Source organism: Tachypleus tridentatus, chromosome 13 (assembly GCF_004210375.1).
Source record: "Tachypleus tridentatus isolate NWPU-2018 chromosome 13, ASM421037v1, whole genome shotgun sequence".
NCBI classification, from domain to species: Eukaryota; Metazoa; Arthropoda; class Merostomata; order Xiphosura; family Limulidae; genus Tachypleus; species Tachypleus tridentatus.
The window spans coordinates 172,927,887-172,941,808 of record NC_134837.1 but is presented as its reverse complement, the minus strand read 5'-3'; the positions used below and the strand labels follow the sequence as shown (position 1 = coordinate 172,941,808).

The window sequence follows — 13,922 nt, the reverse complement described above, 5'->3', positions numbered from 1 at the left end:
CCTTCTCATCTGAGTGACTCCAAAAAAAGGTTATTCTGACGTTTACCTATAAAATCCAGAAGTGATTTGGATCCAACTAGAGCTATAAGTGAGCTTGAATTTTTATTTTCACATAAATGAATACCTTCCCTTCACACTTGTTTTGATTTACGAAGCAAAAAATTTGTTAACCTGAACGATTTCGTTTTCGGAAGTCAGGTGTACTTTCGGATAGGTTTCGGGTGATCGGATTTCTTGTTTTCTCATTTTTCTGTTTTTAGCATCATACTTGTTTCAACTTTTGTTCACATTCAGATTTTTGTTTATAATATTTTTATTCGCGTGAACTCCGGTGTATTATTATTCAATATTTTTAACTATTCTTTGCCAATGTTTTATTTGTTTCATAGTGAATGAAGTTTTCCCTGCATATTTTATTAAAATTCAAACGACTAGTTTGTATAACTTGTCCATGTTTGATAACTTTCGTGTTTCATTCTCTTATTCACTTTTGGTATTACTGAGTGTTTCGGTTATAATTCATTTAATTATGGTTTGTCGGTTAAAAATAGAGCAAGCGTCATTTGTCATTAGTAAACTTTCTATTTATGTAAGCATATTACTCTATTTCGGCCACTTTAGGTTTAGGTTTGTTTTGCATTTCGTGCAAAAACAAACCAGTACCTAAAGTGACCAAAATAGAGTAATATGCTTACTTCAGGTTTTGGTTATTTGCGATTGTCATTAAACTTTTCACTTCTCCGCTATTATTTCCTGGTAAACACTAGTGGATACTGAAATTAAATTATTTTGAGCTCGCAGTTTACTTGAAAATATTTTTTTTTATTTAATCGCTGCTTAATGTCTGTATTCTGGATAATAACTTCCTCTGTCTCAACTAATTTGTTTTAAATATGTAAGTGAGGTAATAAACTATGATGTTGAAACACCTGTTCTTTAAAGAGAATAAAGCATAAGTTCGAGTGATTAGATTGAAAATATTGAAGTTAATGAAACATGTTAATGTACCCGTTTTGAAGCTAAGCACAAAGCTACATAATGGGTTATTTGTGCTCTGTACACCATGGGTATCGAAATCTGTTTCTGGAGTTGTAAGTCCACAGACATACCAGTGGGGGGATAACAAAACTGAAGCGTATTTAGTACCTCCATGATGTTACCTCACAACATTACTTTTGCCCTCCAGTAATACGGCTGTATGACCACGGACTTACAAGGCTAGAATACAGGTTTCGATCCCCGTAGCGGGCAGAGCACAGATAGCTCACTGTTTAACTTTGTGCTTAACTTAAAAGATAAACACAGAAACATTTTGTTGACTGTTTGTCTATGTCAGGGTTGAGGTGTGTGGGAATTTTGTAAATGTTGATCGAATGTATTATCAGGCTGGTCCCGTGTCGATCAAATGTATTATCAAACTGGTCTTGTGTCGATCAAACGTTAACAGACTGATCCTGTGTCAATCAAACGTTAACAAACTTGTTCTGTGTCGATCAGACGAATTAGCAGACTGATCTTGTGTCGATGAAATGTATTATCAAACTGGAATGTGTCGATCAAATGCATTATCATACTGGTCCTAATTAGGTATAGTTGAAAAAAAAAATACATCATTCAATTCTTTTATTTATTTTATATTCCTGTGAAATTTGATGTTTTACTGGAGATTTGAAGATGTATGAAAAGTTATCCTGTCTATATTTGTTTTTTCTGATTGTTGTCTGAAATATTGGTCCATCATGGTTTATGCTTTTGTCATGGGTGTGAAGTATTACGAGAACTGTTCATTTTCTTTGAACTGGTTAGATACTTACTGACACTGCTACATTTATGTAAGTTGTTATCCTCTTGTCCAGCCTCTCCAATTTGTGACAAGTATTTTTTATCTTCAATGGGCAAGGCGTAAAGAAACCCTCTCTTAAACTCAAACTTATATTGTCTTGTCAGAGAAAATCTAGTCCTAAGATCTTATAAATTACCTTTCTAGTTCAATACTATGTCTTAATCTTATGTTTTTCATTCCAAGTAATTTATTACCATTGACCAACATAACTGGTATTTTACTTGGTATGAGTTTATTTATTGCAAAAACCCCTGTAACAATAGAAATTATTATGGGTGTGATTTTAAACTGGCACTCTATATGCCCATTCATGGTTTTAAACGTTGTGTATGTGATTGGGGTTTGAAATTAGTATTATATAGGCTCACTTGTAGTTTCTTCTGTTCTGTACGGGATTGGGTTTTAGAAGTGGTACTGTAAAGGCCCACTAATAGTTTTACCCGTTCTACATGTGAATGAATTTTAAAAGTGTTATTCTATGGATCATTTGAGAATTTGAACTATTCTTTATATGATTGAGATTTGGAACTAGCAACTATAAGCCCATTAATGGATTCATCTTTTCTGTATGTGACTGGACTTTATAACTTATACTCTATAAGTCCATTGACAGCTTCATACGTCTGTATATTACTGGATTGCAGATTCTTGAATCAGAGTAGTTTTCGTTTGCTCTTTATGGTAAGTTTTATCTGAGTTGGTTACAGATTATTATGAGAGAAGATTCACTGGAGTGTTTGATCAAGTACTAGCATTAATCACTTTAAATCTATTAGATTTGCAGTGAGTTGTTCTTATGCGTTTGGTACCGGTAAACATCAGCCATTAAGCTTCTATTTGATCAAAACAATTTAAACTTTAGAAAAATTACAACCTTAAGTATTACACAAATTCAGTAAATGTGCTTAGTTATTGGATAAACCAATAATTAGACATCAATTCGCCTTACAATAAACGATTCAAATTAGTTTTTCGTGACAGTAAGAAAAGGAATGTCATCCTAAAAACTGGATATTTTATTCTTTACCAAGAATTGGTTTTCGTTCTACTTATTTTTAATTTTGTAAAACTGAAGAATGAACATAACCGAATAGAAGATAGCAAAACAGTAGAAGCAAAACAAAAAACTGAAACACAGAAACAAAGTATTTAATAAATCAACCCATAAGGCATTATTCTGTTCCGAGCAAAGAGCTAATGATATTTACTAAAATGAAATAAAATTTTAGGCACAAACAAAACTAAGGACAACAGTCCACTCCCATCTTTCTTCAAATGAAAGGACAGAAAGGCACAAACTTGTTGTATCGCACAAGATTGCTATGTATCTAGATGAACAGAGAATTGCATCAAACCTGCCACCCTTTCTGATGGCTAAAAGGATCAAAATAAAGAAGCTAGGAGCCAGATTTAATCGTAAATTAATTTGGTTTATGGAAAGTTAAAACAAAACATTGGTGTTTATGGATCAAGTGTCGTTCTAATTTTAGAAGATACAGCATTTTATTCGGTTAAATTATTTCATGATTATTTTATATACTTATATATTTATATTTGACCAACAGGTTTCTTGTTATAGTATTTCGATGGAAGATACATTAATGTAAGCCAGAGTTATTCGCAAATACAAACAACAGTGAGAGGTTCTACATAGTTATAAAGTATGTTACATTAAACTTCAATAAAAAGAAGAAATGAGGTTAGATGAGTACATATGCAGTATTTTTGGTATAATTAAGGTCACTGAAGGGTGATTTAAGTTAAGAGAGTATTAAAGAATCTGAAAATAGTCATTAAGTGTAGTTACTGTTCAACTTCTACTTTATCGTTCTAGTTAGGCTTAGCGAGTAAAGTTATACTCAAAACTAAAACTTTTTTTAAACGATTTCAGTGAAATTACCTATAGACTGGTCTCAGCAACCAAGTCGTTTTCCAAATGGAAACCCCGTTTAATGACTGTTGTTACTTCCTGAACCTTTCAACACACACAAAAAAGAAAAGAAACAAATGTTTAAAGAATATGTTATTAAACGTGCTGATGAAACTAATAGCAAGTTTATCTTTACCTGGGTGTTTAATATATTGAAACGAATGAGATACTTTTAAGGCAATTTCAGTAAAAAAGAATGACACTTTTTTTGTCGAAATTTGTTTCTGTTTTCTAAGCCTACATTGCATTACAAATGTTTAAATTTTTGTTTATAAAATTTATTTATGTGTTCTAAGCCTACATTACATTACAAATCCTTACATTTTTGTTTATAAACTTCACATTTGAAAGACATTTGAAACAAAACCCCAAAATTTCACAAATAATGCAAGTGATATCAAAAAACGCGACAGGATTTGGCATGGCCAGGTGGTTAGGACACACTTAACTTGCACTCTTTCGAAATCTTTCACCAAATATGCTCACCCTTTCAGCTGTGGTTACCGTTATAATGCGAAGGTCAATTTCATTTCCGTTAGTAAAAAAAATAAGTTTTTTGTTTTGGTGTTTGAGGTAGTCGACTCGTAATCTAAGGGTCTCGGGTTAAATTCCCGTCACACCAAACATGCTCGCTTTTTCAGCCGTGAGGTTTTAATAAAGTGATGATCAATCCCACTATTCGTTGGTAAAAGAGTAGCCCAAGAGTTGGCGTTGAGTGGTGATAACTAACTGCCTTGCATCTAGTGTTACCCTGCAAAAGTAGGGACGGCTAGCGCAGATAGCTTTAGTGTAGCTTTGCGCGAAATTCAAAGACAAACAAACAAACAAATAGAATTCTACGAGGATTAGCAAATGCATTATTAATTATGATGCATTTTTTTTTAAATCTCATTGTATAAAGTAATTATCTTTTAAAGAAACTTGTTGTGACGTTGAATTTCTTTTCGGCTAAACGTTTTACTTAAATAATTGAACTATTTCACTTTCTATATATAAACACATGACTTCAAACACCGCTTAATTTTCTGGATGAATTAAAATAGCAAAGTTGTAAAGATTACATCGATTTTTTAAAAATATAATACTGATGTTATACCGTAGGTTGTTGAAAGTAGGACATATTCATGAGAAAACATTTAGCCGGCAACGCCGAACGTGACATGTCCTATCTGTGAAGAAATGGGCTTCCGAGATTAAATACAATGGGCAAGTTTTTCAAGGTCGCTAGTTTTTATTTTATTCGCGATTAATGACTAAATCTTGAATCTTTGCGCATACGCACTTATTTCCACTTTTCGTTTAAGTGATTCTATTAGTTTTATTCCTATCTGTGTCGTGTCCACCACGAGAACTCGATCTGTAGATTTATTTTAAGTTATGAGCCTCACCGCTGAGACGCACCTTATTTCCATGAATCATTGGATATATAAAAAACATTTGTGACATCAGAATTTTGGTTCTTTTTATTACTATTGTTGATATAGCATTGAAAAATTAAATTATATTTTTTATCCATTGTGTGTGTATTTTTCCTCGCAAGCTTAGAGAACGTTTGTTTGTTTTTAATTTCGTGCAAAGCTACACGAGGGTTATCTGTGCTAGCGGTCCCTAATTTAGTAGTATAAGACTGGAGGAAAGGCAGTTAGTCATTACTACCCACCGCCAACTCTTGGGCTACTCTTTTACCAATAAATAGTGGGATTGACCACACATTATCACGCCCTCACGGCTGAAACGATAGGTATGTCTGGTGGGACGGGGGATTCGAACCCGCGACCCTCAGATTAAAAAAGAAGCCCAGTGGCGGTGGGTGGTGATGAATAGCTGTTTTCCCTCTAGTCTTACACTGCTAAATTAGGGACAGCTAGCCCTAGTGTAGCTCTGTGTGAAATTAAAAAACAAACAAACTTTCCACATAAAAATTATAACCAGATTTGTGTGCTGTAATTAAGTTGTTGCTGAGAGCATTCTAGCGTCTTTATCACAGATTAGGAGAGAGTCCGCTCCACGCTTGTACATTTACAATATTAGTAGGTACTATTTTAAGGTTACATATTTCGTCTATCATTTTAAAGCTAGAGTACAATGTTATATAATAGTATATTTTATTGGTCGGTATGTGTTTTCTTATAACAAAAGCCACATCGGGCTATCTGCTGAGTTCACCAAGGGGAATCGAACCCCTGATTTTAGCATTGTAAATCTATAGACTTACCGTAACATCGAAAAACGATGTATGATAGTGATATCAATTGAAATAGATTGTTTCCTCCCTCCCCTGCCCTCTAGTGGCACAGCGGCGCGTAAGAGGACTTACACTGCTATAAACTAGGTCTCCATACCCATGGTGGACAGATCACAGCTCGCCCATTGTGCAGCTTTTTGCTTAATTTAAAACAAACAAATCTCTCTCTCCCTACAATACTGGACGATTTTTTATCTTTCCTCCAGTAAATGTTTTGAATCTCATTTCATGACTTTGAGCACTTTTTCATTTTTTCGTTTAGTTCTGTACAACTATCTCAACCCTTTACTATTTTCATATCTCCTGTGTTTGTTACACAGATCTGATCCAAGAACGAGACTAGGGTGTGGTAGCTTTAATGTTTACTTCGTGTTGCATAATTAACATAATTTTGATCGAGTTATTTTCCGATAGACATACTATGTCTTAACATACCTAATGTCTCTCGTAGTTAAAATACCTAAAACTACGTTTTAGTTTACAGCGCAAAGAACATAACGACAGAGAGAAGACACAGAAACCGACGTTGCTGTAATATTCTAATTTCTTCAGCTTAGAAACCAGTTTTTCGGGTAAAGAAAGAAATATTAAAATCGAGGTGGGGTCACTCCTAAATGTTTTATTTTGAAATTCTCTAACCAGTTGATTAATGAGATCCAAATAAAATGCTAGCTTTAATAACTTTTTAACTGGCCAACTTAATGGATTTCAACTGGATCGTTCTACATTTTCAAACTTGATGAATTAAGGCTTACCTTTAAAATATTTACAGTGTTTTTATTTCACTATCTAAGTAAAAGTAAAGCTAAACCATGAAACCAAAATGCTTCCAAACTCTTGTAAACTACTCGGAAACAAAAACTCTCGGCCGTTGTTAGTTTTGTTAGAATTGTAATCTGCAGAATTCTGTTAAGGAGGATGAATCGCTTGTATTCTTTACCTTAACACACACGAATCTTAAGATCTGTTAAAGAGAATAAAGATACGCTTGCTTTCTTAACATATATGAACTTTAAGATATGTTAAAGAGGATAAAAAGACGTTTCTTTTTTAGCACGTGTATCTTAAGATCTGTTAATGAGGACAAAGAGACGCTTGTTTTCTTAATACACATGTAGCCTGGGATGGCTAGGTGGTTAAGGCGTTCGACTCGTAATCCGAAGGTTGCGGGTTCGAATCCCCCTCACACCAAACATGCTCACCCTTTAAGCCGTGGAGGCGTTATAATGTGACGGCCAATCCCACTATTCGTTGGTAAAAGAGTAGCTCAAAAGTTGGCAGTGGGTGGTGATGACCTCTAGTCTTATACTGTTAAACTAGGGACGGCTAGCACAGATAGCTCTCGTGTAGCTCTGGACGAAATTCAAAAACAAACACGTATGTATCTTAAGGTCTGTTAATAAGGATAAAGAGACGCTTGATTTTCTAACACTCACTCATATTCAAATTTCACTTGGTCTTATTTTTGTTTTTTTCATATGTTTAGAATATTAATATCACGCTTAAACACTATGAGAAAAAATTTGGACCAACAATTAAACAGCCAATTATTTCAATTTTTGAATCAGTGTACAATTCTACAGTATTCTGAAAACAGCCACTACATGTAACTTAGTGAAAACATTTTCTGTTTCTCTGCAGCGACGTACGTAACAACGTGGTACTCGCAAGTTATCAGTTCTAAGAGCTGAAGCAAAATTAACTGTACAAAGTTAACTTGAAAGTTCATGTTTTTAGTTTGACGACTGTTTAATCAATCTAGAAGAATATGTTATTTGCACGCAGAGAAATTAACACAAGACACAACTCGGTAACTTTAGTTTAATAAAACTTCTGTTATTTTAATTTTAATATTCGTTTTATTCCTCACAACTTTCGCCATAGGTTACATGAATAAAAACAATTATCTTTTATGTCTGTCTTTGATGTTGTATTTTTAACGACATGGGCTGTCTGTGCCATGTCTATCGCAGGAATCAGACCCTGAATTTTACTGATGTGAGTTCGTAAAGCACCTCTGACTCAGTACGGTATGTATGTTTTTGAACTTTAGAAGTCACAACCGTATTCGAGAATTTCGAGAACTTATGAGTCAAATTAATTGTTTGTTTGTTTGTTTTGGAATTTTGCACAAAGCTACTCGAGGGCTATCTGTGCTAGCCGTCCCTAATTTAGCAGTGTAAGACCAGAGGGAAGGCAGCTAGTCATCACCACCCACTGCCAACTCTTGGGCTACTCTTTTACCAACGAATAGTGGGATTGACCGTCACATTATAACGCCCCCACGACTGGGAGGGCGAGCATGTTTAGCGCGACGCGGGCGCGAACTCGCGACCCTCGGATTACGAGTCGCATGCCTGGCCACGAGTCAAATTAATAAAATAAAACATATCTGTTTAATTGGTTGTTATTTAGGGAAATTGTCAATACTTTTGCCCTACTGTTACTTATTTTTATTCTACTGTTTTTGGAACTCTTTTGTAGTATTTTTTAATTATACATTTTCTTTACGATTGTGTACTGGATTTTAGTTTCTCCATAACTGTTTAGCAACGAAACTTCATGTTAATTGTGTTTTATGGCAAACCCAGTAAGGCTATTTACTATCGTCCCTAACTTTGAACAACTGTGCATATGTGTGTTTTCTTATTGCAAAGCTACATCGAGCTATCTTGTGAATCCACGGAGGGGAATCGAACACTTGATTTTAGCGTTGCAAATCCATAGACTTACCGCTGTAACAGCGGGGAGCTTGAATAATTTTGGCTTTGAGCATTAGCGTTCCAAGAAGTCATCAAACCACAAACCAACAAGTGCGTGGTCTAGAATCAGGAAGATACGTAAAAAAAAATGTTACTGAAAAAAATTCAACTTTAAACATAAAGATCTTGTCGATTTTTCATTCTGAATTACAGTTTTGATCGGTAGGAAAGACGAGTGGTAATTTGCTAGAAACTTATATTGTACTTAAACAATTTGACACTCACTTTTTGTAATACAGTAAAAATAAATTGTACTTTAGCTTTCGACTTTATCATTTATTCACCTTATCAGTTTATTAACCCTTTGTATATGATTTTCAGTTTACTATTGACTATGTGCTATAAATGGATGAACACAAACTGATTTTGGTTTTCCTTGTTCTTAAAGCCTGATACTTTAAATATATATATACATTACCTGTATGATTCCTTTTGGAATGACTTAACATTATTTTATCTTCTGAACTTTCTTTATTTTATATTTCTGATTGTATTTTACCATTTTATTTCGACTATACTGCAAATTTTTACAACAGTCGTGCGGTACGTGTCCTGAGCTTCGTGTTTCTATTTTAAACTTTGCCGTTATACTTGTTCTAAAGCTATATGTTTATACCTTCAGTTCTTTAGGATTTACTTAATATTCCTCTCACTCATAATTTTGGTACGGGAACAGCTAACAAGTCCTTTCTTGAGAGCTCACGACAAATCTACCTATCTTAGACAGAAAACGAACCTGTTTACACAAATCAAGGAAAACGAGTGTTTGTGGACATCTGAATCACCGAAATACATCTGACCTTGTTACATCTGTACAAACAGGAAAAGTTTAAGGTTTGAAATACGTGACTACTGTAAGTAAGACCTGAAAATAACAGCCCATTTTTTTTGTATCTCAGTCCTGACCAACCAATATTAGAGATACTATTATTACATGCTCTACCTTTATCATAAATTAGGCCATGGTTTTGTTCATACATTATCTGTGCAAAAAAAAAATCAACTGAACGGTAAAAGTCGACGAAATATATTAGTTTGTGAGATCGGTTTATTTGCAAACGAGTTATAACAAAACTTCGAGATCTTTCGTTCTCTTAACATCTACCACCAATCAGTGCACGAGGTGAGCGTTACTTTCTTCGAGTTCTTGCGCAACAACAAGTTATATGACAGCGTGAGCTTTTTCGTATCGTATCAGAACTAGGTTGAAAGGACTTGAGCATGGCCTGTTGATGTTACCTTATTAGTCTGACAGCAAAGTAAGTATTCTGGCCTCCAGTTGCATCGCGATTATAGAATAGGAAGTGAATCAGGCTGTCCAATACGGAACACCCAATCTGAATAGATAAAAACCCAAGCGAGAAAATAAACATAACCTAACTGTTATCGCTGTAGTAGGGAATAGAATAGTTGTAGCTAATTAACCAGACTTAAACTTGAAAAAAATTGTGAAATTTCTCATGCTTTATCCCCAATTTACGCAGTAATAATATATTAAACCACCTGAACTTCATAGTAGTGGAAATTAAAAGAGTAATAGATGGAAACGGTGAGAGATTTTAGAGTTTCAACACTGGTGTCTGATCACAGTAATTTCCCTCTCACCAGTCATTCTAATCACCAGGTACCGTCTGACAACAGAATGATAAATCATTCGAATATCTGCTTCCGATGTCAGGGTCCAGTTTATCCTACAGAAAAAATTCAACCAAATCAAACAACCAGCTATCACGTGAGATGCTTCAAATGCAAAACATGTGATCTTAAATTAGCTTTACAGACGTTCTTCACAAATCAACGAAATTCAAATGATGGAAACGTTTACTGTCGTGCTCACGTACCCAAACTAGCACCTGGAGTTGTTGATAACTTGGCTTTGAGCATTAGCGTTCCAAGAAATCTTCCAAGAAACCATCAAGCCACAAACCAACAAGTGCGTGGTCCAGAGGCTGGGAAGGTATGTAAAAAAAACAAACCCCAAAAAACATTATCGAGAAATATTAAACAGAACAATTGTGTTTTAGACTGACATAATTCTCACCTTGTAAATTAAATAACGTCTGTTGTTATTTAGATGTATACGTTTCCTTAACAAACGTTATAACTTCAGCCTACTTTAATCAAGTGCGCTGGATAAAATATATTCTAAATGTAACTGAATCGACTGTGCCATGACTTTTTTACATCATACGTTTGGATTAGAAATAGGATTAAGGTGATTAAAGTAAAAACTTATCAGATATTATCTCAGAATCCGAGCAACCGATAAAGTGTAGGTATATTACAACAAGAATTATGTTTGTGAGGTAAGTTATGTGAAGTTAACTTTGATTTATTATCTCAAACACATTTTAACTTTCATGTAAAGTGTGGTTTAATTTGTTTGTTTGTAGTTAAGTGCAAGTCTACACAGTGTGCTATTTGTGCTGTGCTTTCTACGGATATCGAAATCTGGTTTTTAGCGTTATAAGCCTTCAAGCTTACCCACTGAGCCACTAAGAGACAAAGAAAAGAGAATTAGCTAATTAAATATTTAAATTTGGGGTATTTTTAATTTGTGTTATTACTAAAACCATTTTATGAATAAAAAAGCATTTACTCAGAAGCGACAGCAGACATATTTTGTGTTAAACATATTTTGTGTTGTTCATAAAATACAAATATATTTAAGTAATTAGTTAGAGAATGTAAATGGTATGTATACTTTCCTAAAACTCCCTCCCCAGTGGCACAGAGTACGTTTTCGGACTCATAACGCTAAAACCGGGTTTCGATACCCGTAGAGGGGGGCAAAACACAGATAACCTATTTTTGTGCTTAATTGCAAACAATCGAATCCTAATGCTTCAAATTATAAATTAATTATTTCCGTGTGGGCCCAAATATCTTTTTCAAACTAACTGGAGATAATTCATGTATACTTTCTCCACATTTGTAAAATATATGTATATATAAGGCTTTGAATTTGAAAATCATAAAATAAAAATAAGAAAAACAAAAAATGTATTTTTACGATACAAAATTTGATAAGATATCAAAATATGAAACCAATACTCAAACATGTTTACCAATACCTTTATATTTTGAATGATCTAGTATCACTTTAGAATAGTAACAATAGAGACTTCTATAGAAAAATATCTCAGTGTAACGATGACGTAGCGCTTGATACAGGAAAAACAGATGTTGAAAATACAAGCTTATTGCCCCATAGGAGTGAGGCGATATGAAAAAGTCCAACAGATCTTGAAACTTCGAAACACAAACACATTTTTAAGACAAAACAAATAATTTATAGTATATATTATTATAAAGAGAAAAAACTTCTACTTCGCATAATGTGGTATGAAGTGTAACTCGTTTCCATTATTTTAGTTAAACTTTCAGTTTCTATTAATATATATATTTACATTACAGGGAGCAAGATACGATAATGACGCCCTCTGCATTCAAACAGCACTTCGAGCACCGAGAGTCTGGGAAAAACCAAGAGAAATGTTTCATACAGAAAACATAGCTAAGGAGACTGTGAAATCTGATGTTATCGGTTTAAAGTACTTCTAGCACGTGACAATTGAAAGTATAAAATTGCGCAAATGTGATACAAAATCAATAAAAATTATACGATTTTTTCTTCAAATGCACGACTAATTTATTTAATTACAACAGACGAAATGCAAATAACTATATGAGTGTTTAATATATCTAAACAAATACAAGATAATTCAAACGAAGCGCATTGCCACGATATTATTTTTAGCCTTGCCCTTACATGTAACAACAGTTAAAGATGTGTACTAATGGTATTTTAACAACAACATAACATATTCTTGCAATGATAATGAGGCTTCCACATACAATTGTAACAGAAAAAAGAGACAATTAGTGAAACATAAACATGACTTAGAAATTTACAGCAAAGGTGATGTTTTTGTTTGTTTACTGAATTTCATGCAGAGCTATTCGAGGATCATATGTGGTAGTCGTTCTTAATTTTAAAGACAGACATTCAACATCGCAAACTCTTCAGCTAATGTTTTTCGATCGAATAATGGGTTTGGTTTGGTTTGTTTGAAATTTCGCGCAAAGCTACACGGAAGCTATCTCCTATAGCCGCCTCTAATTTAGCAGAGTAAGACTAAAGGGAAGGCAGCTAGTCATCACCACCCACCGCCAACTCTTGGGCTACTCTTTTACCAACGAATAGTGGGATTGACCGTCACATTATAACGCCCCCACGGTTGAAAGGGCGAACATGTTTGGCGTGACAGGTATTCGAACCCGCGACCCTCAGATTAGGAGTTACACGCCTTAACACGCTTAGCCATGCCAGCCCTTCAGGCAGAGCGAGAAACAGACTATTTTATTTACACGCTGGAGTTTGGCACAAATCTCTCTTCGAAGCATGTTTCTTAGTGCGCTCTTAAAGTAAAGTGAGGAAAACGCTGTTCTATTTACACGATAATGTGTGTGTTTTCACATAGCAAAACCACATGGGGCTATCTGCTGATCCCACCGAGGGGAATCAAACATCTGATTTTAGCGTTGTAACTCCTTAGACTTTCCGCTGTACAAGCGGGGTACTTACACGTAAAAGGAGTCTACCAAGGCATCTTCTCCTTACTTTTGCGAGTCCTCTCGTAGCATGTTTGACAATGCGCAGTCCAAGTAGTTTATTTAAATGATGGATAAGTTTTGTATAGGCCATTCTTTCCTCCAATTGCGAAAATATGACAGCACGTTTGGCAGAGCGAAATTCAGGTACGGCAACGAATGCACTTTATTTTATTGGAACAAATAAATGATTAACACATAATGCGCTTTTGTTAAACAAATTTTGTATTAAAACATTGTAAGAGATTATCTGTTAGAGATACTGTTATGTCCAAATGTGTACAAATCTCACATCATTTCGCGTTTTGAGTAAAACAGGCCCTCTTTAGTAAATTACAGTTAAAAACTGAAAAAATACTGTTGTAGTTGAAATTCTTCAGGGTTATGTCCATTAAATCACTTTACAAATAACTAGTGTGTTATTTTGTTAACCTCATCTTTAAATGAAAAATCTACACTTAAAGGCCAAGTTAAATAAACGTATGTTTCTATAGACCAAGTTATTTCTCTATATATATGATTTGGAAG

The 13,922-nt window shown here is 34.4% G+C and overlaps 1 protein-coding gene across 3 annotated transcripts; it reads left to right on the top strand.

The window, feature by feature from the left end:
* Window positions 1–7,771: 7,771 nt before the first annotated feature.
* On the top strand, window positions 7,772–12,420 carry LOC143238169 (hillarin-like). Of its 3 annotated transcripts, none has more exons than XM_076478161.1 (3): window positions 7,772–7,828; window positions 10,405–10,737; window positions 12,198–12,420. In XM_076478161.1, the coding sequence occupies exons 1-3, from the start codon at window positions 7,787–7,789 to the stop codon at window positions 12,342–12,344; spliced, it is 522 nt and encodes a 173-aa protein (XP_076334276.1). In that variant the 5' UTR covers window positions 7,772–7,786; the 3' UTR covers window positions 12,345–12,420. The 3 variants fall into 3 exon arrangements, with proteins under 3 accessions (XP_076334276.1, XP_076334277.1, XP_076334275.1); XM_076478162.1 differs by lacking the exon at window positions 7,772–7,828 and adding an exon at window positions 9,325–10,039; XM_076478160.1 differs by lacking the exon at window positions 7,772–7,828 and having other exon boundaries at window positions 9,343–10,737.
* The last annotated feature ends 1,502 nt before the right edge of the window (window positions 12,421–13,922 follow it).